Source organism: Eubalaena glacialis, chromosome X, assembly GCF_028564815.1.
Source record: "Eubalaena glacialis isolate mEubGla1 chromosome X, mEubGla1.1.hap2.+ XY, whole genome shotgun sequence".
Taxonomy (NCBI): domain Eukaryota; kingdom Metazoa; phylum Chordata; class Mammalia; order Artiodactyla; family Balaenidae; genus Eubalaena; species Eubalaena glacialis.
Genome location: NC_083736.1, coordinates 94,021,233 through 94,045,733, shown reverse-complemented (window position 1 = coordinate 94,045,733; position 24,501 = coordinate 94,021,233). Strand labels below are relative to the sequence as shown.

The 24,501-nt window shown below is 43.2% G+C and overlaps 2 protein-coding genes across 3 annotated transcripts; both read left to right on the top strand.

Annotated features, from left to right (window-relative positions):
- Positions 1–282: 282 nt before the first annotated feature.
- BTK (Bruton tyrosine kinase) lies at positions 283–19,905 on the top strand. Of its 2 annotated transcripts, XM_061179510.1 has the most exons (18): positions 283–438; positions 986–1,084; positions 2,993–3,061; positions 4,546–4,627; positions 9,697–9,825; positions 10,140–10,207; positions 11,070–11,257; positions 11,676–11,738; positions 12,330–12,384; positions 12,675–12,754; positions 12,934–13,061; positions 13,879–13,953; positions 14,452–14,623; positions 15,126–15,342; positions 16,445–16,509; positions 17,120–17,238; positions 17,746–17,903; positions 19,710–19,905. In XM_061179510.1, the coding sequence occupies exons 1-18, from the start codon at positions 298–300 to the stop codon at positions 19,779–19,781; spliced, it is 1,980 nt and encodes a 659-aa protein (XP_061035493.1). In that variant the 5' UTR covers positions 283–297; the 3' UTR covers positions 19,782–19,905. The 2 variants fall into 2 exon arrangements, with proteins under 2 accessions (XP_061035493.1, XP_061035491.1); XM_061179508.1 differs by lacking the exons at positions 13,879–13,953; positions 14,452–14,623; positions 15,126–15,342 and having other exon boundaries at positions 298–438; positions 12,934–12,997.
- Positions 19,906–20,919: 1,014 nt separating this feature from the next.
- On the top strand, positions 20,920–23,637 carry TIMM8A (translocase of inner mitochondrial membrane 8A). The gene is made up of 2 exons (XM_061178728.1): positions 20,920–21,120; positions 22,572–23,637. Exons 1-2 carry the CDS (start codon positions 20,989–20,991, stop codon positions 22,731–22,733), a joined length of 294 nt encoding a protein of 97 aa, XP_061034711.1. The 5' UTR covers positions 20,920–20,988; the 3' UTR covers positions 22,734–23,637.
- The last annotated feature ends 864 nt before the right edge of the window (positions 23,638–24,501 follow it).

Here is a 24,501-nt window from a genome sequence, read left to right as displayed (position 1 = left end):
TGATATCCAGAGCATTCCATTGCCTTATACAAGAACCCAGTTTATATGAACTCGTGATGTAGAATCAATCACCCGACTTCGATGTGCATCCATTATACCTGAAAACTGGCAGAAATGGGGGCTATGGAAGGAGGACGTCAAAGTAAGAAGGTTCTTTGTTAGCTTTGAACGTTTCTGTTCCATTTGAAACTAGGTGGCTAGGCTGAGGGGGAACCAGGAGGGATGAGGTTCAATGTGTTGGGTCCTCAAGAACTTTCATTATCAACAGCACCCAGTGAGCTCCAGAAAGAAGAAGCTATGGCTGCAGTGATATTGGAGAGCATCTTTCTGAAGCGATCCCAGCAGAAAAAGAAAACATCACCTTTAAACTTCAAGAAGCGCCTCTTTCTCTTGACCGTGCAAAAGCTTTCCTACTATGAGTATGACTTTGAACGTGGGGTGAGTTTCTCTGCTGTGAAACCTGAGTTTTAAGGACTTGGCCTTAGATCTGCCTTGGGGGGAGGTAGATCCTTTTTGGTTGGAGGGGGTAGATGGAAGGGACCCAAGTACATTTCAAACTCAGCAAAATGTTTCCTAGCCCAGAACTAGCTACAGACATACTGGAGCAAAAATTCAAAGGTGCTAAGAAGCTATGGGGAAAATCTCACCATGGATTCTTGCAGTTGGTGAGCACTCATTAAATGATTGTTGAGAATGAAATCCAAGACTTGGAAATTGCTTCCTTATTTTTTATGTTAAAGGCACACAAAGTCATCCACTCTTCTATAGTGTTTGCCCTCCATCTGGTAGTCAAAAAAGTTTAGGTTAATAGATCTGGAAGTTGTTTGGGTTTTGTTTGTTTGTTCGTTTTTTCAAAATGACAGGTCCTGATATAGAGTGTGGGTGTCACCTCACTGTGTTGAATGATGAGATAGCGAAATCTAATCATCTGGTTGCTTAATCGCTCTTAATCTTTCTCCATTTTCTTCCTCATTCTTTTTCTCAGAGAAGAGGCAGTAAGAAGGGTTCAATAGATGTTGAGAAGATCACCTGTGTTGAAACAGTGGTTCCTGAGAAAAATCCTCCCCCCGAAAGACAGATTCCGGTGAGAAGAGGCCATGGTTAGAACTGGGCATGGGGTGGGGGGTGGGCAGGAGGGTTGCAGTTAAGAAACTTGGAACATTTCAATTCTCTGTAAATAAACCTGTGATGCTCTGCAGTGTGGGACACATAAAGCTCCCTATATGTTCTTCACTCTGCCACATATTGGTTATGCTGAGTCTCAGCGTCTTTTCCCCAGATGCAGAACAACTCACTTAATCTGGAAAACTTGTAACGCCAATCTTAAGATGATATCACATCAAGTTTTCAAACTGATCAGAGATGATTGGTTTTACTCCCTCGGTCACCAGGATCAGATTTACAAGCTTGAGTTAGTCTGAAAGCCAGAACTCTAGGGCTCTGAGTCATGAGATTCTTTAGTAGCTCACTGTTTCTTCTCTCATTTCCCAGAGCCTCTCGAGGACATAACGTCTACTGATTTCCTAGTTGATTTTTTTAAATATCATTTTTTTCTTGACGTCAAGAGTAATGCGTATTTATTATAGAAACTTCGCAAGATACAAAAAAAGCACAAAAAAGAAGATAAAATCATGCATAATCTCATTATTCAGCTAAAACAACTATTAACATGTTCGTGTATGGACTTACAGATGTTTTTCTCCATTAACAACACATACACTCACACTAATATATATGTTATACATTTAAAACATAGAATCATATTATACTACACATCTTACTTTGCCACCTACATTTTCAATTTAACAATATAAACTTTTCCCCATAACAATAGATACTCTTTAATAAAATGATTTTAATGACTGTATAGTATACCCTATCATGGATATATTGTAATTTGTTTAACCAATCTCCTATTACTAGACATTTAAGTTGTTTCCAATTCATTTGATATCATAAATCATGTTGAAAGGAACATTCTTGCATACATCTTTATGTACTTTTGTTATTCTTTTCTTTATAATAACTTCCTAGGAGTAATATTTTGTTCTTTTCTTTATGAAATCTGTATGCTTTGGTTATTTTTATAGTTTTATTCTATTTAATTTTGTAGAAGTAGAATTTGAATATCATATACACCTACAAGCTCTGTATGGCAGTATCTATTCCTCTACATTCTTTCCAACGCCAGATATTTTAAATATTTGTTAATTTGAAAGCCAAGAAAAATGATACTTCATTGCTGACTTATTTTGCAATTTTTTTGTTACTCATAAGGTTGGACAATTATACGTCTACAGCTCATTTACATTTTTCCATTTGTGAATTCCTGTTAATTTTTTGGCCAGTTTTTCTATTGAAATGTTACCTTATTCCTAGTACTTTTTAAGAGATCTAGATATGTTAACTTTAACTATATGTTGAAAATATTTTCCAGTTTTTCATTTATCTTTGAATTTTGTTTATACTTGTTTTTTTTAACCATAGTGGGTTTTAAAGTCTATGTCATCAAATTAGCTCATCTTTCTCTTAATGGTTCTAACTTTTAGCATTATATTAGAAAGGCCTTGCCTCTCACAAAATTATGTAAATAGTCAGTTATTTTTTTTCTGTTAGTCATAGTTTCATTTTTTTATATAAAGCTCTTGAATCCATCCAGAATTTACGTTGGTGTATGGTGTGAAATAGCTACCTTAACTACCCGCCCCCCACCTCTGACAATATTAGTGGTTAAATGTTTGTCCCAGCATCATTTATTGATTAACCTCCCTTTCCTCAATAGTTTGAGATACCTGAGATTTTTCTTGAATGAGTATGTGCTGGATCCTATGGATATGTTTCCTTACTGGGATATAGGAAGCAATCACTAAGGATTAGCATTGTCCATGCAGGAGAGCCTTCTGGAACCACTGCAAAAGACCCCCAGTACCTAGGGAAATCCAGAAAAGAGCAATGCATCAACCAATAACTATGATTTCTTCTGTCACTGCAGAGAAGGGGAGAAGAGTGCAGTGAAATGGAGCAGATTTCAATTATTGAAAGGTTCCCTTACCCCTTCCAGGTAAGGTATTTTCTCTCACTAGCTCACAAAGGGACCTGTAATATAATCGTTAGGGATGGCATGGGCTGTGAGTGTTTGCTTTTCTATTTTTCCAATCAAACATAGTTTCTTTTAGTCTCTACACCTCAAAGAGAATCCATAATGGCACTAACTCTATTATGGTGTGTCTTGTCTATGGTAATGGCATTGAGAAAGATGCTCTGTTTGTTAAGTGAGCATTTCACTTCCTTCTGGTTCTGCCTATCTGTCTAATGGTGGTCATGTGGGTTGAAAAGACAGAAGAGGGGAGGGAAGGAGTAGTATTAGGAAGTTCGGTGTAGGGAAGGCTTATTAGACTTACGTATAAACTTAAATTCTATTCTAGTCTGGAATAACTGAAGAGCCACATAGACATCTGTTTGGTAGATGCAATGTAAGCCATAAAAGAGAGCAAGAGCTTCAGATTCAATCTCCGATTTGGTTTGCTTATGTCCTGAGAACCCTGAGGCCACATGTCATGAATATAGCAGCCTCTGCAACAGTGAAAGCCAGAAAAGGAAGTGGAAAGTCTCAGGGGAGGGGGCTTTCTGTCATGGATTTATGAGCACAGCAAGACTAACAAGCAAAAAGAAAAATGTAAAAGGATCTTGTTCATGTCCCTGACTGTAACAAAGTTTACAAAACCTGTGAAGGAGGGGTGTTTTAGACACAGTTTTTAACTACCATTGTCTTTCAATAAGTTGATGTTTGACTGGGCTAGTGGATACTGGTAAATAGCAGATAATTCAAAATTAATTTACATTTGACTTTAGAATCCACTGTGATGTCTATCAAGTCTGTGAGGGTTGGAACCTCATCTTATATGTTTTGTACATCTCCATAACACCTAGCACAATGCCTTGTACATGCGTGGTGTTCAAAAACTACTGACTGATTTGATGACAATGCTTAATATATACTTCACTCTTTTTGAAGTAGGTATGTAGTTCCAAACTTGGTTTATTTTGGCTAATATTGGCAAGGGGAGGCCACTAGGCAGTGGGGGAAAATCAGCCAAGAGTTAAAAATTTGCTCCATATTGACGAAGTGTATAATCCACTTGTACTAATCAAGATTGTTACATAAATCATTACTTCAATTATCTGCTATACAAACTCAAGGTTTAATAAGATCATAAAATATCCTTCATTGGATAAACAAAAATCTTGACTCCACCAAGGGCTGAAGATTATGAACTAAGTTTACACACAAATTGAAATACAAGTCAAGAGGACCCAGGAGTATTCACAAAGCAAAGAGTTTCTAAGTCCTACATCCCTGGATATGAATTGTTCAAGAATTCTTCAGATGGTTCACATGACCCCAGCTCCACGGCTCACTGAAGACCCTGCCTTTTTTTTGTTTTCCAGTATCATTATACAAAGTTGTAGCTTAAGATTAGTTCCTTCAAGGTCTTTTTTTTTTCTGACTCCTAACTGCTGAAGTCTGTGTGTCCATTGCCCCAGGTTGTATATGATGAAGGGCCTCTCTATGTCTTCTCCCCAACTGAAGAACTGAGGAAGCGATGGATTCACCAGCTCAAAAATGGTGAGAATTATTTGGAAAATAAACTAGTTTCCAAAGAAAGAAGGAAAGGAAGGAAGGGAGGAAGGAAAGAGAAAAGTTGGGAGAGAGGGAGAAAAAGAGAAAGGAGAGAGAAAGAAAAGAGAAAGAAAGAAAGAAAGAAAGAAAGAAAGAGGAAAGAAAGAAGGAAAGAAAAAGGGAACAGGGAGGGAAGGAGAGAAGAAGAAAGGGAGAGAGGAAAAAAGAATGGATGGAAGAAGGGAGGTGAAAGAAAGAAGAAAGAGAGGGAGAAGGGAAGGAGGGAGAGAGAGAAGGGAGGAGAGAGAGAGAATGGGGGGAGAAATATTGCATTTTCTTCAATATTAGTGATACAATTGAGTTTAATATTCCATCATATGAATAAAAGATCACATGCTAGACTAAGATTTTCAACTCAGTTCTACCACTCTCTAATGCAATTTTGTAATTGTAGGCCCTTCCATTTCCCTATTTATAAAAGAGGTCTCATTCTTTATACCAATTACAAGGGTGGTATGGTGTGGCATTCAATGGTTATTTCAATATTTTGAATCCTAGGTATGAAATATCTAGTTCCAAAAAAATTAAATACATGATTATGAGAGTGCTTGGGGTCAGAGTAAAGAACCTGGTTCCAAGCCCTCTTCTACCACTAATAAGCTGGGTGACCTCTGGCAACTAGGCCAACAAGCTTCTTTGAGGCTCAGGTTTTTCTTCTGAAAGAGGAATAATAATGATGCCTACAGCACCTACCTCCAGGGTTGTCCTAAGGATCAAATGAGGTAATGTATGTGAAAGCACATGGAAAACTGTAAAGCACTGTACAAGAAAGCACTGTACATCTTTTCATTGTGGATAAATATTTTCCAAGGAACTATTTCATGTTCCTTGCTTTGTGAGGACCTCAACTTGAATATAGTTCAGTATTTCACACAGACCATACAGTGTGCTCAGATAAACTTGACTGTAAATGCTTACAGCACAGGATGCATGCACACATATTTGTGTGTATATATAGCCACATGTCAAGTGACTGAGAGATTAACTGGTTGAGTTGACATCAGGAAAGGCTGCCTAGAGAAACAGGAAGGATGGCAGACTGATAACGGCATGGTTGGGTTATTGCGTGACAGCCCTTTGTCTTAATAAACATTTAGACTCTGATATGCAGTGGCTGACTACACCAGCTTTGTTCACTCCCTTGAATGTAAGTCTGGTTAACATAAAAATCATCAAATCTTTCAAGCTGAAAGAGGAGAGGAGAAAGAAAGAGAAGTGTCATTTACTTAGTTCTTTCTATGTGCCAGACACCAAGCTAGACACCTTGTATTTATTATCTCATTTAATTCTCACAGCAACCTTGGGCTAAAAACAGCAACTAACACTTAATGAGCACTAACTCTGTACCAGGCTCTGTGCCAAGTGCTTCAAACGGACTAGCACATTTAATCCTTACAATAAGCTTATTAAGTATGTATTATTCCCCTATTTACAGATGAGGGAACTGAAGCTCAAAGAGGTTAAGTAAGTTGCTCAAGGGCACATAGCTAGTGAGTGGTGGAGCCTGGGTTCTTACTACACCCCTAGGTCTGTTTGACTCCAAAGCCTAAGCTCATTGCATATTTTTGTGCTGCTTGGTTCTCAAGCCCAGAAATTGCACCTGTAGTTGGCTGCAAGATATTTTAGAGTAAGGCCATGTGAAGATTACAAATAGGTCCTATCTTGCACCACACAGTTCAGTTCTTGACATGTTTTGAAGTAAGAGGTCGGCTTTAGCCCTGGGGGTACAAAATGAGCAAACACTTCAGTAATGCTTATTATGATCCAGGATCTTCTCTAAATTCTTTACATATATTAACTCATTTCTTCTTCATATCAACCATATGAGGCAGTTATTTTCACCATCCCCATTTTAGAGATGAGAAAACAGAGGTATAGAGAGGTTAAATAACTGGCCCAAAGGCACTCAGTTAGTAAGTGGCAGGGTCAGGCTTTGAACTCAGGCTCTAGAGTCTGTGCTCTAAATCAAGATGCTACCTCCAAGGCAGAGAAGTACACACAGAGCTCCAGAGGGCATATATATTTGTACTTCTTTGGTTCTCTCCACAGTGCCTCATAAATTGCTTTGCACAGAGAAAGGGACCAACAAATAGGTGTGTTAATTGATTTTTCTCCAAGAGTAAACAACTACCACCAACTTGGGATCCACATTGATGGACAGCTAGGATTTAGTTTGGAAATAGGGGAAGGTGGGACATACTAGCTGAGGGAGAAACCAGTTGTAGGTTAGCCCAACAAATATTTATTGAGTGCCCAGTCTAGTGATAAGTTATCCCACTCTGAGGTAAAATGCACCAATTGGTAATCACTAACATGAAAAGGGGACCTCATGGTATACTGGCTACCTCTGTAGTGGTATTGGCTGTGAAGAGGCATGAGGGAGCCTTCTGAGGTGCTGGATCTGAGGTGGTTAAATGGTTGTACACAAATGTGGTTAGCTGGATATCTTAGATTGTACATTTTATTATATGTAAGTTATACTTCAATTTTAAAAGTAGGGCCTCAGGTACCTCATATTGAGCTGCCATCTTTTTTCAGTGGTACTTTCCATGCAAAGTTTATATTCCTGAGGACTTAGCCCTGGGCTCTCTCCTTCCACTTCGTTGAACATGGCAGTGGGCACTTTAATGTTACAGCACCACAGATATTTGTCTACATTCACCCTAGACTCTTCATTTGGTCAAGCTCAATAGAGCCTATCCTAACTGCAGCTTCAAAAATAAGCAAATGACCTGACCTCACCAAAATGAATGAAAGAGTGGCATTGGTGAAACTCCAATGACATATATGGGGAGTAATCATTCATTCATTCCCCAAACAGAATTTTAGCCATTATCCTGAAAAAAATGAATATGAGAGATCAACCCATCAAGTACTTGGAATGTGCATTAACCATTAGTGCTTCCCAGATAGGGCTGGCCCCATGCACTGGTGAAGTAAGCAGTTTTCTCCTAGTCCTCCCACTAGGACGCTGTCATAGTCAGCTTGGGCTACCATAACAAAACATCATAGACCAGGTGACTTAAACAACAAACATTTATTTCTCACAGTTCTGGAAGCTGGGGAGTCCAAGATCAAGGTGTTGGCCAATTTAGTTCCTGGTGAGAACTCTCTACCTGGCTTGCAGACCGGTCACTTTCTCACTGTGTTCTCACATGGCAGAGAGAAAGAATTTCTCTCCAGTCTCTTCTTCTAAGGGCACTAATCCCATCATGAGGGCTCCACTCTCATGACCTAATTACCTCCCTAAGGCCCCACCTCCTAATATCATCACACTGGGGGGGCTTCATTATATGAATTTGGGGGGACACAAACATTCAGTTTGTAACACTCTGCTTTTGCAATTCTCTCCTAAGTAGCTGGAAATACCAGCGCTGCGTTAACCAACAAAAGAAGGGGTGCCATCTTCGAGGGACCTCTTAATTATTTGGGAATGTAGGGTGGGTTCATAATGAGTGTGCTGGAGGTAGGGGGGCTGGAAGCCCTATAGCCTCTCATTAGCATATTAGCATAGCTTAATTTATCAGAGCAGCTAGTTGTTGATTAAGAATTTTTGAAATGTCTACTGGTGCCCAAGCCTGCACCCAAGAATCTTCAAATCCCTGGGTGATGGTAGTGGCATGGGGGGGAAGGGCAGAGGGTGGGAGCAATCAGTTCTGGCTGGGAGGAGTACCTGGAACATTGTTCAGAACTGCCAGTGCCTGGTAATAATAAAAGTCAGACAGACTTTTGCTTGGTTTTATTATTTTAAAGTTCTCTACAGACGACGTAGCCCCCTATAGCCTGCACCCCATCTGAACAGCTCCCACCACCCTGCATTTGGTGCAATAGTGAAGGGGTATGCTGAAAAAGCGAGGGGTGAGGGTGGGCAGGGTAGACTGGTTAGAAGCCTTCAAATCCATGTTTAGAAAAGCATCAAGATAGCACTTTAAAAAAAAGATGGCACTTTTTGTTCATTTGCCTATAAAATGCATCTGGCCACCAGTAGCTTCTAGGCCTCCCCCAAGGTCTTAAGTGAGTGGAGTGTGACTAGCAAGCTCTTAAGGACTTAAGTTGGTCTCTACAGAGGAAGCTTTTATTTTGTTCTTGTTTTTATCTTTAAAAAAAAGTTATGCAGAGCTTCTTTTTAGCATCAATGCTGAAATGTGTATGTCCTCAAATATGCATATTCTTAGACCAGCCTAGGTCTTTGCCCCAGTGCTAGCTATTGTCAATTATTTCATTTGTCTTTGCTTTTCTGTTATCTGGCAACATGATCCCAGGATGACTTGTCTAATTGACTTCCGGTTAAGATTCTTGCAATGCCACAGTATTAAAAACTGTAAAACTAATTCCTCTTATCTGCAAATCTCTCATCCTGAGAGATCTTTTGGGCCTCACAACCCTGTAAGGGAAATGGAACTGCTGTGTTTGTCTCCCAAAATGAGCTCAACCTACCTCAGTGGCCCTAGGAAGACTGAACTATGTTTATTCTAGAGGCAGAATCACCTTCATTTGATCCTGAGCTCTGCTCTGTTGACTGTTCTATGAACACAGAAAGCGTGAGGCAGAAGTTCTCACAAAGACAAATATCTCTAAAAGATCACTCCAGGAGCTGGGACATTGGTATATTGAGAGCCTGAGTGACAGTCTGGCTTGTCACGTTGTTTCCCTTATCTGGAAAAGACCACCATAGTCAACACCTGCCTTACAGGAAGACTGTAATGGCTACCGGAAAAACATAGATAACATATTTTTGTTCTGGGGCTCTGGAGAATCAGATATTCTTATCACTTTGGTCACCGGTTGGGAGATAGTCATCATAACAGACCACTGAAGAGAACTGCACAGGAACTCTCTGGGGCCAAGCATGTGAGCCAACTGGTCCTGTGTCTGCTTCCCTTCAGGGTGGCTGAGGAAGGGGCAGTTGTTTGAAGCTCACTACTAAACTCAAGGAGGAAAACATGCCTATGGTGGCTTCTCCCACATGTCAGATGTGACCTCTTTCTCTCTCTCTCTCTTCTCTCCTGTTACAGTAATCCGGTACAACAGTGATCTGGTACAGAAATACCACCCCTGCTTCTGGATCGATGGGCAGTATCTCTGCTGCTCTCAGACAGCCAAAAATGCTATGGGCTGCCAAATTTTGGAGAACAGGAATGGAAGTAAGAGATCTGATCAATATAATTTCTCCCTCCTTTGACTATCCATCACTTTCTCAGGGCTCTATCAAACCCAGGTTTGTACATTTTGGCCAGTGCACAAAGGAGGGTGGGAGAGGGGATCGGTGGGGGCCAAAATTCAGCTGGTGCTCTGCTCTTCCAGCTGGGCGACCTAGCATTGGGCTGTATCATTCCAGACTTTTCCTAACTTACGTAAAGTCAATGAGTACAAGAGTAAATTTCCTGACCAAACCTGTCCCTGGGCCCTTTCTGAAGATGCACTCTGTATCTATCGTCACTGGTTTCTCACTTTGCAGGCTTAAAACCTGGGAGTTCGCACCGGAAGACGAAAAAGCCTCTTCCTCCCACGCCTGAGGAGGACCAGGTATACAGGGAAACTGGGTGCTGCTACTGTTTAAATTGAAACTTACAATCACACCCTGAAAACAGACCAAAGTCTTAGAATTCTCCCTGGGATTTGGCAGTGTAAATTGGTATTCTTGCTGAGACAGGGGCTTTGTCCTTCTAATTAGGACTTCCTCTTCAGTGGAGAGATAGAGGGCTAGTAGGAAGCTCTTGGCAACCATTTAATCCAATCACCTGTTTAAAACAAAACAGCCTGATTTTTTTAAATGAAAAATATTTTCAAACATAAAGTTGAAAATATTTAACAGTGAATATCCATATACCCAATATCTGGATTTTATCACTATTATATTACTTTAAAACTTGATTTTGGGGGTTACTTTTTGAGGTCTAGAAAGCCCTTTCTTATATATTGTAAGTAAGCAAGGCAGGAATTATTATACTCATTTTACAAACTAAGAAAAGAAGATTCAGAGCCACTTAGTAGGTCCATGTACTTAGTAGAAGTCCATGTACTTCTTGGCTTCTTCGTAGTGCCAAGAAGCTTTCCCGATTATGGCTGTACATGGTTTTTGTCCAGGAAGTTTAAAAATACTGATGCCTGGGTCCAGCCCTCAGAGATTTTGACGTAATTGGTCTTTGAAACTGCTTAGGTGTCAGGATTGTTAACCACCTGCTAGATGGTTCTGATGTGCATTCCAGGCTGAGAGCCCCTGCATGGGTGCTTAAAACTGGTTGTTGAATGAATGCTGAATAAACCTTTTATTTTGCCTGATTTGGGTTAGAACAGTGTCTCCAGTAAGCCAGAGAGCTGGGGAAGAACAGGAGAGTGCTTCATATCTAGCCAACCCCACCCCTACTTTTTCCTCTTAACAACACAGATCTTAAAAAAGCCACTGCCCCCTGAGCCAACAGCAGCACCTGTCTCGACAAGTGAGCTGAAAAAAGTTGTAGCCCTTTATGACTACACGCCAATGAATGCAAATGATCTACAGCTGCGGAAGGGCAACGAGTATTTTATCCTGGAGGAGAGCAACTTACCCTGGTGGCGAGCCCAGGATAAAAATGGGTGAGTCCACGCCTGCCCTTCCTGAGCCTTGTGCCCACCTACTCTATACACACGCAAAGTCCTGCAGCATAATTCCCCTACTCAGTATCCTGATCAGAAATTGTTCTTCCCACACCAAAAGGAATATGCTCTCCCTCCAAGTACTTCTCAGAGGGCAGCTCTACACATGGCCACCTCTCTGAGCCTGTAGAGTCTGGCCCACATGTTGTCGAGCACATGTAATCAATGCCGCATGTGCAGAAGCTACACACTTCACTGGCCTAGCCATGCATTGGCAACATGATTCTCTTTGAAGGAGGGGCATTTTATATACCTCCATTCGAGATTGGTTCTGAGCCCAAGGATACAGGGCATCCAAATCTGTCTATCATCCAGGATGGGAAGTGCTGGATGATCGATCACGTTGTCTCCTCTACAGGCAAGAAGGCTACATCCCTAGTAACTACGTAACCGAAGCAGAGGACTCCATAGAAATGTATGAGTGAGTATGCTTATGTTCCTAGCGCACAATCTTCCCAGAGGAACTAACTATAGTATAAACTTTTTTTATACTTTCAACAAAATTTTGATTTCAAGATACCTATTAAAATCAGTGTCAACTGGGTCAAATGATGCCACTCAAGTTAGTGCCTCTGTCTTACCCTCATCCCAAACACCCTGTTGATGAAAGCTGGAGAGGTCACCACACCCCCTCCTCCCCCCAAATCCAGAAGAACCACACTACGACAACCTGATAGGAAACATTTGAAAAGGTGAAAATGGCAAACTTCTGTGGATGTGCTTTCTCCCTAATCATGGAAGTGGGTTGTCCTTGAAGGCCCTGTCCCTGATCCCTTCCCTGCAACCTTCTGCCACCTGCCTTTGCCCTCTACTCTCCATTTCCATGATTCTTCAGTGCCAAGCACGCTTTGGGAAAGGGATGTAGTATGCTATGCACATGATAAGACACTCAGTAAATAGAGGTTGAGTGAATTGACTGACTCACTGGCATGGAGGAGCCACAGATAGCACTCTAATCTCTGAGCCACTTACACCATGGCCTAGGAGCCACACAAGCACTCTCCCTTTACAGGTGGTATTCCAAACACATGACTCGGAGTCAAGCTGAGCAACTGCTAAAGCAAGAGGTAAGTATGTGACCACAAGCAAATGGCATTCTCCTTGCACAGCAAGCAAGGATCCTGAATTGCGGGCTTGCTGCTGTCCGCCATCTCCAGGCAAAGCAGTGTCAACGCTGTCATTTTATGGGGTCCCAATTATACTTTTCACTGTCAAAAGCAATGAGGCTGCAGCTCAAACATGGAACTTGGCAGTGAAATCAAGGCTTCTATAATATTTTCTCTCGGGTTTGGGCAGGTGGGATCCAGGTGTGAGCACCACTTCCTCCTGACGGTCAGCTGCTTTTTCATCGTTTCAGGGGAAAGAAGGAGGCTTCATTGTTAGAGACTCCAGCAAAGCTGGAAAATATACTGTGTCTGTGTTTGCCAAATCTACAGGGTAAGTGTTACTGTTTCAAGGCCCTGGGGACAAAGGACAGGGGTGCCCAACCAACAGTTCCTTAATGAAGTGCTCCTCTCACATCCTCTGTCACTTAAACTCAAAACTCATCTCACTTCACTTCTTGGGTCCTTTGGACCCTTGTTCCCAAGTTGCTGACTCAGCGTCCACTTCTTCAGGGAACCTCAAGGGGTGATACGCCATTATGTTGTGTGTTCCACACCTCAGAGCCAGTATTACCTGGCTGAGAAGCACCTTTTCAGCACCATCCCTGAGCTCATTAACTACCATCAGCATAACTCTGCAGGTAAGTACCAGGGGAACCAGAGAAGAAGGGTGTGACAAGTACCAGGAGAAGCAATTTGGGACAAGGTGGTTAGGGGAAGAATAAGCCTCACAGGGTAGTGGGAATTAGCTGTGAAAATAAACCCCTGTGATGCTGGGTCGAGGTCAAGTGAAGAGGTGGTCAAAGGCAGACCTTATGCCCAGTAGGGACTGACTTCTTATTTGGTGATTGATGCTCAGTGCTAAGGAAAGTCATAAAGGAGACTGGTAATTAATCAGTCAGCAATATTCATTGTGTTCCTGGTGTATACTCAGCAATTTTCTTGTTACTAGAGAACACACGAAAACTATTAGTTGAAGTCCTTGCCCTCAAAGGACATACAGGCTCAAAAACATCAGAAGAGAGTTTCTAAGCAGTGCAGACATTCTAAAAACTGGGAGATGGGTGAGAGCACGAATACATGGGAAAAACTTCATCAAGAAGGCTTGCTGCTATCCACCATGTCCAGGCAAGGCAATATCAAGGCTGTCATTTTATGTGGTCCCAATTACACTTTTCAGTATCAAAAGCAGAAGTAGGATGTGAGTTAAGGCTAGGCTGGGAGGTGGGGATATATTTAGCTGGGGTGTATATTTCAGTTAGCATTCTCTCTTTCTTGTCCCTGAAAAACATCTGTAAGAGGAGAAACTTCCAGAAAAATTTGGGTTCATGGAGATCTTCTGGGATTCAAAATGTACTAGAAAGATGAACACTGGAAGCGTGAGGCTTTAAGTGAGGGTGTGTGAGGCATCTCACCCCTGCTCCGCACCAGCAGCATGACTCTCTTTGTATGTTTCAGGACTCATATCTAGGCTCAAGTATCCAGTGTCTCAACAAAACAAGAATGCGCCTTCCACTGCAGGCCTGGGCTATGGTAACTGATTATTTCTCTAGGGTAGGGTGGACCGGCCAGTTGGAAGGACTACGTCTGGCAGACCCAACCAGACCTTGCCTCTCAATCATCCTTGCAGCACACTGTTCTATCCCAGCTGCTGCAAGGAAGGTTAAGACGGAGCCAAACCAAAGTTATCTAATGATTTTTCTCCCTCTGGTGGCTCCTACTGGGACTGCAAAAACATAGATTCATAAAGGGATTTTTTTTTTAATTGTGGGGAAAAAAATCATAAAGGGATTTTAAGAGGATGTCTAGTTTATCTTCTTGCTTTATGCCTGACTTGTACCTAAATTCCCAGACTCCTCCAATCAGTAATCCCCTGTCCCTGAGATTTACCTGAGCAAAGATGGATTAGTACCCCTGAGAATTTCCCTTTTACTGCTTGTCTATTTCTACCCCCAGTAGGGATTCTTATCTATTGCAGAAATTATACATACATGACTCCCAAATAATCACATCAAGGCTTTGTTGTTATAGGATCATGGGAAATCGATCCAAAGGACCTGACCTTCTTGAAGGAGCTGGGGACTGGACAATTTGGAGTAGTGAAGTATGGGAAATGGAGGGGCCAGTATGACGTGGCCGTCAAGATGATCAAAGAAGGCTCCATGTCTGAGGATGAGTTCATTGAAGAAGCCAAAGTCATGATGTGAGTTACAGTCCAAACTCAACTCTCCATCCAGTCTAGGAATTACCAGGATGGTTCCCACTGGGGTTTAAGGTGATTTATAGTAAGAGAGATTTGGGACCACGGCCTGAGGTCAAACTTTGATTAGTGGGAGTAACTGCTAAGGTAGTCATTTCTCTTAGATATTGGTGGAGAGTAGTATTGATCATGGGCGTGTACCATCTCAGTAGCATTTGGGGGTAAATGTAGAAAATGAGACTTTCAAAAGGAAGACATTCTGATGTAGCCTTAGTGTTCATTCAGCCCTGGGCTTGTTTCCTGTTCTACTGATGGACTCCAAATCCTGGCTCACCCTATATATTAGGCACTTTTGGAGTTTAGGGTAGGAAGGAGGAGCGTCAACTTGTTATTTTGGTCCCTCATCTGACACTCTACTCCCAGGCCAACTCCTTTCCTCCTCAGCTCCTTTCTGAATAGTATTCAGAGCCAGAAAGGGAGGACTGGTTCACTGCCTTTCCTGTAGGAATCTGTCCCATGAGAAACTGGTGCAGTTGTACGGCGTCTGCACTAAACAGCGCCCCATCTTCATCATCACTGAGTACATGGCCAATGGCTGCCTCCTGAACTACCTGAGGGAGATGCGCCACCGCTTCCAGACTCAGCAGCTGCTGGAGATGTGCAAGGATGTCTGTGAAGCCATGGAATACCTGGAGTCAAAGCAGTTCCTCCACCGAGACCTGGTAGGACCTCAGAAGGATTGGCCTGGGTCCGAGGGCTGAGGGGGTGGAAGTAGCAAAGGAAGACCTATAATACATGGCTGAGGAGGTGGAAGTAGCAAAGGAAGACCTATAATACATGGCTGAGGAGGGTGGCAGGAGCCATCATTTCAGTTTTATATAGAAAACACTATAAGTTTGGTGAGCCTCTGCCCCAGTGGTCAGCCAGTCAAAGATCTCCAGCCTCAACACCACAAGTTCTGCCATGGTGGGAGCTAGAGCACTCACTCCCAGCCCCCTACCATGACAAGGAAATGGTGGGGTCCTTCAGGGGCAGAAGGGCAGCCCTGCTTCCTGATGGGACTGCTCTTAGCACAGAACCATCATTTTGGTTATATCAGAGTCACAAACTGGGGGTCTGTTGGAGCATTTGGGTTCTTTTTTTTAAATGTTATATATTAGTTAGCAAACACTTAAAAACATTTCACATTAAAGAACTGAATTTCCAGCTTCTCTTGAAAATCTAGACCGTCTTGTAACACCAGGCCCACATTCTCATAGGCCATGCTAACAGTTGGCTGGAGCTGACACCTAGGAAAATGTGGGCCTGGTGTTACAATATGGTCTAGCTGATTACAGGAAAGTGGCTGGCCTCCTTTAGACCAGACACTTTCCTGACACCTCCACCCACCCACTTCACTCTGTTACTTCACCTGCCTGGCCTCTGGAGGCATCCGAGTTTGGGCCCCTGTTTATTTCAGCCAGGCCAAGGCTCAAATCGCCCTAGTCCCACTGGTAGAAAAGCAGAAAACAAAACACACTTGCCTTCTGCTCTCCCTTAATTCTCTCGGCATTTCAATGCAGGAAGGGTTGTCGTGGAATTGCCAATGTGAGTGAAGTCATTCTGCAAGTCCTCAGTGCTTTACTTATGACTACGGGGGTTGCTCTATATGTGGTGGAAGTGCATCAAAATTTCTCAGTGGCATCAACTGACTCCTGTTAGGTGGGAAGGTGTCTCTATGTGAAGATGAGGCTTCCCTGGCTTCACTCCCCTGGTGGGCAGAAGTTTTGTGCCTTTAACCTGTGTGCCAGGGACAGAGTCTCACTGGTATGTGTTGCACTACAGGCGGCTCGAAACTGTTTGGTAAACAATCAAGGAGTTGTTAAAGTATCTGACTTCGGCCTGTCCAGGTGAGTGTGCCTTTTTCATCTTTCCCTCTCAAAGTAAAAATGGCACGGTACAAACATGAGGTGACACTGTAATTTTTAATCCTCTCCCTTTTCCCCCTAATTCTAGTCTTTTCCACCATCTTTCTATACCTTTTCTTTCTCTGAATGGTTTAAGTCACTTTTCACCTCTTGTTTTATTGTTATATCCCTCTCTTCTCCTTTCTCCTTTGCTCTTTTTTTAAAAGCTAATTTCTCCAATACTTTATGTTGATCTGTTAATCCTGTTGACTTTACTCCATGTCTCATTCTTTCCTAAGCAGTCTAATTCCCACTGACAACTGCAGAATAGAAGGAAGGGAAGGACACGAAAAGAGAAAGGAAAGAAGGCTAGAGAAGAGGAAGGGAGTACCTATTAGATCTTATTTCACTTCATCCTTGCTGTAACCATATTGTCAACCAGGAAAGCTAAATTGGATACGAAAACAGGAATCTGTTAGAAATAACATTTGTAAAAGACACTGGTTGGCCTGTAGGCGTATATTTGTGCAACTCTTGTGGCTGTGCCAAGAAAATTTAAGCAAATATCAAGCTCTCCAAATTCTAACAGTAACAGGTCCTGAATCCTTTGCAGGTATGTTCTGGATGATGAATACACAAGCTCAGTAGGCTCCAAATTTCCAGTCCGGTGGTCTCCACCAGAAGTTCTTATGTATAGCAAGTTCAGCAGCAAATCTGACATTTGGGCTTTTGGTGAGTGAATAAGATCACATGGATTATACAGCTCAAAGGAAAAGGAACGCAGTGGGGGAAATTCACACTCTGCAACCTGCACAGAGACACTGTTATTTGTTCTTGCTTTCATTCATCTAATTATTAGGGAGTCAGGCACCACAGAGGTTTCTGGGGATTAAAAACAGTAAACTAGACACGATCCCTGCCTTCTTAGAACTTAGAATATATTGAGGGAAACAAACAATTCATTCAGTATGCCACAGCTTCTGAATACTGATTATGTACCAGGGACTCTGCCAGACCCTATAACTATAAAGACAAATAAGATGCTGTCTCTCTCCTAAAGGACTAATAGTCAAGGGCAACCCTGATTACGCTCCAGTGTACTCAGTACTATAGCAGAAGTCTGAACAAAATGAAAAAAAGCACAGAGGGGAGAACCAGGTGAACGTAATGTTTGAGGTTGATTTAGGGAGACTAGGATCCCTACTACCCAGAAACAACACATTTTTTTTCATTTTCTAGGGGTGCTGATGTGGGAAATTTACTCTCTGGGGAAGATGCCATATGAAAGATTTACTAACAGTGAAACAGCTGAACACATTGCCCAAGGCCTACGTCTCTACCGGCCTCATCTCGCTTCAGAGAGGGTATATACCATCATGTATAGCTGCTGGCATGAGGTAAGTATTTTACTGGGACCTCAAATTATTTCCTTGAACCTGCTTTCCCATTTAGCTGGCCAAGCACCCCGGCCCCACTCTCCCGGGCCACATAGCAGCTGGGCACAGACAGATAGCTGTGCACATTCTTGGATCCTGGCCTACATCCCAATCCTTTCACGGCCAGAAGTTTTTCCAGGCCCGTTCCAATTCTCACTAGAGTATCATTAGCAGACCCCAATACCAACTCGGCTTTAGGGAGAGAGGTGTTGCGGGGCCATGTCACCTAGCATAAGCAGGCAGCCAAAGGCACTCAGACAAGCGTATGGACATTAAAAAAGAAAAGTCATTAAAATCTGTGTTCATTCCTTTGGGAGTCATTGGCCCTTTCTTCTACTTTATTAACTGCACACCTTTTCTGGCTGTGGTCCTAAATGAGATTTCTTTTAAAACCCTAAGGCCTGAAAGGAAACTAAAATAGGTAGTGCTCATGGTTTGTTTTTTTTTTTTTAAATACAGTGCATTACGGGATATGTGGGTAGATGTGGTATTTTGAAAATAAAGAGCCTGTCCCACTATTAAAATGCTTTGCTGCTCTCACCTTGGGTTCTTCCAGGGGTGCCTTCTCCACTTTCAGTAGATCCCTGGCAACCTTAATTTGGCAACCTAAATGTCTAGTAGGAAATGAGTGCTCAGCTCTTAGTTCTGCCCCACTAGAAACAGGGAAAGAAACAGTGTCCAACAAGCATATATGTGAACCTGGAGCCATCTCTGTGGGGTGAAAAGTGGGCATTTGGATCAGAACACGGCTCCTTTCCCTTCAACAAATCACTGAGGTCACAAAGAAAGTGTGGAGAAAGGGAGAACCCCTAGGAGCCATTTCCCTTCGCTCTCCCATGCCAAGCAGGATGAAGGGTGATTGACTATGCTCCCTCCCAACTAGGACATGCTCACTCTGCTAGTTAAGTATTTCAGACAGGCACTTTCTCCACAGCCTGTTTAAAGCAGTAGTCATGAAACTGGATTCACATCAGAATCCCTGGGAAACTCTTAAAACTGCAGATGACTGGGCCTTATCTCCAGAGATTCTGATTAGGTATGTCTAGAGTGGGACTCGGGTATGTCTTTTTAAACTTCCCAGGAAATTCTGATACTCAGCTAGGTTTGAGAATCACTGATTCAAAGGAACAAGAAATTGATGACTTTTTAGTTCTGATGGACTGAGACCTTTCTTGCATGAATATGCCCTGAATCACTAAATACCTCAGGGGCTTATGGACCAATGGCTATCACAAAGGGCCTTAGTCTGGAGGCCAGACGGTGGTAATAAGAGGTCCCAGATGCTTAGGATCCCTACCCAGTGATGCAGCCCATGGTCTTGAAATGTTAATTCCTTTGTTAACTTTGGCTACAGGATGGTAGAAACAAGTGTTTGAAACCAAACTAAAAATTATCACAGCTTATAGGATTTCAGCTCTGTCAACCACTTAAACTTCTTTGGTAGCCACCTGAGGTTCCAAAATAAGAATGCATTGGTGCACAATTATGTAATGAATTTTGCCCTTAGTTTTAATCAGTGTTTGTCAGTGGAATTTCCACACTGTCCTCACCACATTAATAAGCCAAGTTACTAAAGATTTAAAGCGCACAAGGACTTTATGGAGCACTTCTATTTCTCCCCCCACCCCTTTTTTTCTTTTGGTAATCCACAGGGTATGCTACTGGGCACATAGCATAAACTTCATAAACATTTGCTGTTTACTCACTGTGTTTCCCTTGAATTTTGGACTCTAGTCCACTATAACACTATTTTTTCTTTGGTTTTAGAAAGCAGATGAACGTCCCACCTTCAAAATTCTTCTGAGCAACATTCTAGATGTCATGGATGAAGAATCCTGAGCTCACCAATAAGCTTCTTGGTTCTACTCCTCTACTCCACAAGCCCCAATTTCACTTTCTTTGAGGAAATCCCAGGCTTACAGGCCCTGGAGCCTTTGTGCTCTTGCTGAATACACAAAGGCCCCTCTCCACATCTAGGAATGCCTTTCTATCTCTTCCCTTGGATAGTACCTTCTGAGCAAAGGCCAAGGAATTATTGTGCCTGGTATTTTCCCCCAGAGAGGAAATTTCCCAAGAGTATTAAAACAGACTGAATTTGGGATGGAAACATTTTTGGGGAGGGAGGGAATGTAAATAGCCTCACAATGGGTCCAACTGCTCTTTGGGTAGGCAATAGAGCTTGCGGGGAGGGAGGTAGAATTTGGCAGGAATAAAATGGTGTCATAAAAATGGGAGGGGAGGGTGTTTTGATAAAATAAAATTACTGGAAAGCATGAAAGTTTCTTGCTATTTCGATTAATCATGCAGCCTCTCTGAAGCGCCCTATAAAACTGCTGTGTGGCACTGGTTTGTCATATTCCTACTTGGAGAACTCCACAGGATTCTCCGCATTTAACCCCTCTGGCTCTTGGAAAATTCTGCTTCTGAATCAGAGACAGTGATCACAAACCAAAGCACACTGCCTGACACGCAGTAGGCATTAGATGCTATTGGAATGAATCTGACAGTTGGAGACAAACACTGCCAGATCCTCTTTTCCCTACCTCAGGCGGGGTAAACTCCATTAAACAACTAGAGCCAGGGGCCCAGGACAGCTAAGTGACGGGCCCAGCAGTCCGGACCGAGCACTAGCTTGGCAGTGGGGAAAGCGCGGGTCAATTTGGAAGCCGGCAGGGGCGGGGCTATTGGGCCGGCCAGGAACGGGCCACATGGTCTGAAGTAACTTCCTTTTTTTACCTTCTTTCTTTCTTGTCTTTTTGAAGTAAGGTCTCAACAGCGCCACGGCGCTGTGCGACGAGTCCTGAAACCTCAGGGCGCAGGTGCGGCGCCGCCGCGGGGTCGCGCGCGGGCAAGTGCGAGGCGCGCGGGCGGCTGGGAGGAGCGCCCAGAGCGGGGGGCGGCCCCGCGAGTAGGGCCGTGCGCCGGCGCAGTGCGCTCCCCGGGCAGTCCCGGAGGCAGTGGATTGTGGTTCCGGTTCCGCCGCGGAGACACGTGAAGGTCGGCGAGTTGGTGCGGAGTTTGTCTCGGCACGCGTGGCCGCGCTGGGATGGAGTCCTCCTCGTCTTCCTCCGCAGCGGGTTTGGGCTCGGTCGACCCGCAGCTGCAGCATTTCATCGAGGTAGAGACTCAGAAGCAGCGCTTCCAGCAGCTGGTGCACCAGATGACGGAACTTTGTTGGGTGAGGAGCCTGGGGCTGGGACCTGGCCACTGTACCTACTTTCCTGCCCTTGCCTCGCGCAACTCGCCACGACGCCTGGGATTCGGGGAAGGGAGAGGACCCAGCAGCACCCCTTGGTTTCCTTAGGTTCCTCAGGTCGAGCCGGAAGGGAAAAAGAGTGACTCCGCTTCTCAGAGGGCTGTCACGCCGGACCTCGGCTTTGTTAGTGCAGAGGATTGGAGATCGTAGAAGACTTATGCCATTGTCCCAACCAGCACTTTAGGCACCTAAGGTTGAAGCTGCCAGTGCTGGTCACCAAGACTGAGGAGAGCCCCCAGTACTGGGATTTCATTTTTGGCACCCTGAGTCCCAGAGAATCAGTGAATCTCCTGTCCCTGCACTCTTCAGAGTTTGCCTTGATTACTCAGTTGCTCTAAGCGTCCCTCGTGAGAAGTGAGTGACTCTAGCCCACTAACTATAAAAGTGGGGTAATCTCTACCAACATACACACGTTTTTGCCTTCTTGTTGGATTGTTGTGTAATACCAAGCCGTTTCAGGTCTGAAGGTTGAGGAATTGAGTATGCCCTGTGAGGGGACTTTGGCAAAAGGGTAGAAGGCATTTATTTGCAGCTTGGGATCAAAGTGTTCTTTGGCAGCCAAAGACAGCATAACTGCCCTGCCTTGACATACAAAATTCACAGAATTCAGAGGCCAAGGATAATTTTCCTTGGAAGTGGAGAGTCTGAGGCTTGTGTACACAACAGAGAATAATGAACGAAATTCATTTGAACCATAAACTTATGGTATTGCTGGACTCTGACCCTTAAAAAATGCTTACTCAACTCCTGTCTTCCTTGAACCAGAGTGCTTTGATTCTTTTTAAAAATCTGATTCATTACATTTGGACCAGCAGGTGGTGTGGTTAAGGACTCCTTTAAGAATCTGAAAGCTGTGGGCCCTTTAGGAAAATTCATACAATTTTCCATTCGTCTTGAGAGCGGATTCAAGAGCCTCTGGCTTACGTAGACGTTACAGAATCTCCAGTCATAGATATTCTTTTTTTCCTTTGGTAGGTTTTAGTGTGTCTTAAAGGCATTTAATGCAAGCAGCATTGTAGAGTTCGAACCAAATTCAGCGAAGGGTTAACTTCCCTTGTATTTTGCTACCTATCTTGCTTTGTAATATCTCAGCTCCACCATTTTCTGGCCCCATGACTTAGGACAAAGTATCTCTGTGCCACAGCTTCCGTCTTTGTAAAATGAAGATTAATAATAGTATCTATTCCATAGGGTTGTTGTGAGAATTTAATGTAAGCCTGTAGAAAATTGCCACAAAGTAAGCTGCCAAATGTGAACTATTATTAACATATCAGATACTGTTTTTAGGTGAAGTTTTTCCTCTAAGCAACAAGAAGCTCCCCTTCCTTTTTTTTCCAAGTTCCCTTTGTGATTCTGTATCTTGTCCTGAGCAGGAAAAGTGCATGGACAAGCCTGGGCCAAAGTTGGACAGTCGGGCTGAGGCCTGTTTTGTGAACTGCGTTGAGCGCTTCATTGATACAAGCCAATTCATCTTGAATCGACTGGAACAGACCCAGAAATCCAAGCCAGTCTTCTCAGAAAGCCTTTCTGACTGACCTGAGTATTACCTCTTTGGAAAAGGAAGGTAGTTCAAGAAATGAAGAGCAGTTGATGGGATGGTTGAAGAAAAGGCTGTGGGGGGATCGGCTCCCACCTTTGTCACTCTTGGGACATCCTGTCATCTGAGAATGAACAAAGACCAATTTTTGTGTGTGGGGGTGGTTTGAGGGTCAAATGTGTTTGGGGTTGTGTTTTTTAATGCTAATCTTGGGGAAACAATTGACAGATGAATGGAAAACTCTGCTAGATGTATGTTACTGTATGTGGGACGATGCTTTCCTCATAGTCCCATTAACTGCTTCCTATAATTTTAATAGTGGAGCTGCTCTATAATTTGATAGTGGGACCACATAGGTAATAATCTGTTATTTGTGTGGATTCCTTTCAGATTTCTGGAGAGATCGATATACATCTTTGTGTCTCTCAGAAAGGGCAGCAGTGGGGGAAAGAGTAATTTGGTACTTGACTGTAGGCCTCCTTATCTAGTGTTTGATTATCAGTGCTGGAAAAAAAATGTATGGAGTATTCATACAGTACATTTCACCTTTCTAGATTATCTCCCTCCCTTATACTGTGATTCACTTAAATATCTATATATAAAGTACAGTCTTGAGCTAGTACAGGTAGCCTGAGAGTCTAGAGGCCTTTAATTAAAGGAATCTAGCCAGCGAACATAATTCTAATACTAAACTGCCACAAGGAAGAAGTTAACTTACCCTGTATTTCAGGGTCCAAAAAAATTTAAAGATGTGCCTAAATGAAAAGATAAGTTATAAAGATTTAGGCCAGTCAAAAACTAACAGCAGTTTCAGGTAGAGGTGCATGCCTAATGTAAACCAGCATAGTTTCCATTTACTGCGTTCTTTTAATCACTGAAATAAAAGCTTCTACAAGATTCAAGTCTGATTGAGAAGGCTTTCTATTCTGGTTATCACCTACACCCAGGAGAGATTTGGTGTGGGCTGGTTCCAAGGCTGAAATGTAGTCAGCCTGGGTACCTGTTCTGTGCAAATTATGGCACAGTATTCCAGGGACCCCTGACCTTTTTGTTAGAAAAGAGAACCTAGATACGAGATGGAGAGGGAAGGAATTCAGTGCTGATGGTTAGTTCCCTGAGTGTAGTAGAAGAGATTATAGTGACTGGATTCCCCTCCTCTTACTTCAGATCCTAGTGGACTGGAGTATAGACCTAAAGTGGAACTACTTGTTGGGAGCCTCTAGTGCAAATCCATGAAAGTTGAGAAATACACATTTCTAGAAGCCTCAAGTCCCTGTTTAACTTCCCACCATATAGGCACTACAAGGAAATTTTTAAAACTCCTGATGAAAACACAATTCACCAAACATTTAAGTACCTACTCTGCCGGACACTGTTTTTTTTTTTTTTTTAAGTATTTATTTATTTATTTATGGCTGTGTTGGGTCTTCGTTTCCGTGCGAGGGCTTTCTCTAGTTGCGGCAAGCGGGGGCCACTCTTCATCGCGGTGCGCGGGCCTCTCACCATCGCGGCCTCTTGTTGCGGAGCACAGGCTCCAGACGCGCAGGCTCAGTAATTGTGGCTCACGGGCCTAGTTGCTCCGCGGCATGTGGGATCTTCCCAGACCAGGGCTCGAACCCGCGTCCCCTGCATTGGCAGGCAGATTCTCAACCACTGTGCCACCAGGGAAGCCCCCGGACACCGTTTTTGATGCCAGGAATTCAGCAGTACACAGAAACAGTCCCTGCCTGTGTGGAGCTTCTGTTTTAGTACGGGGAGACAGGCAA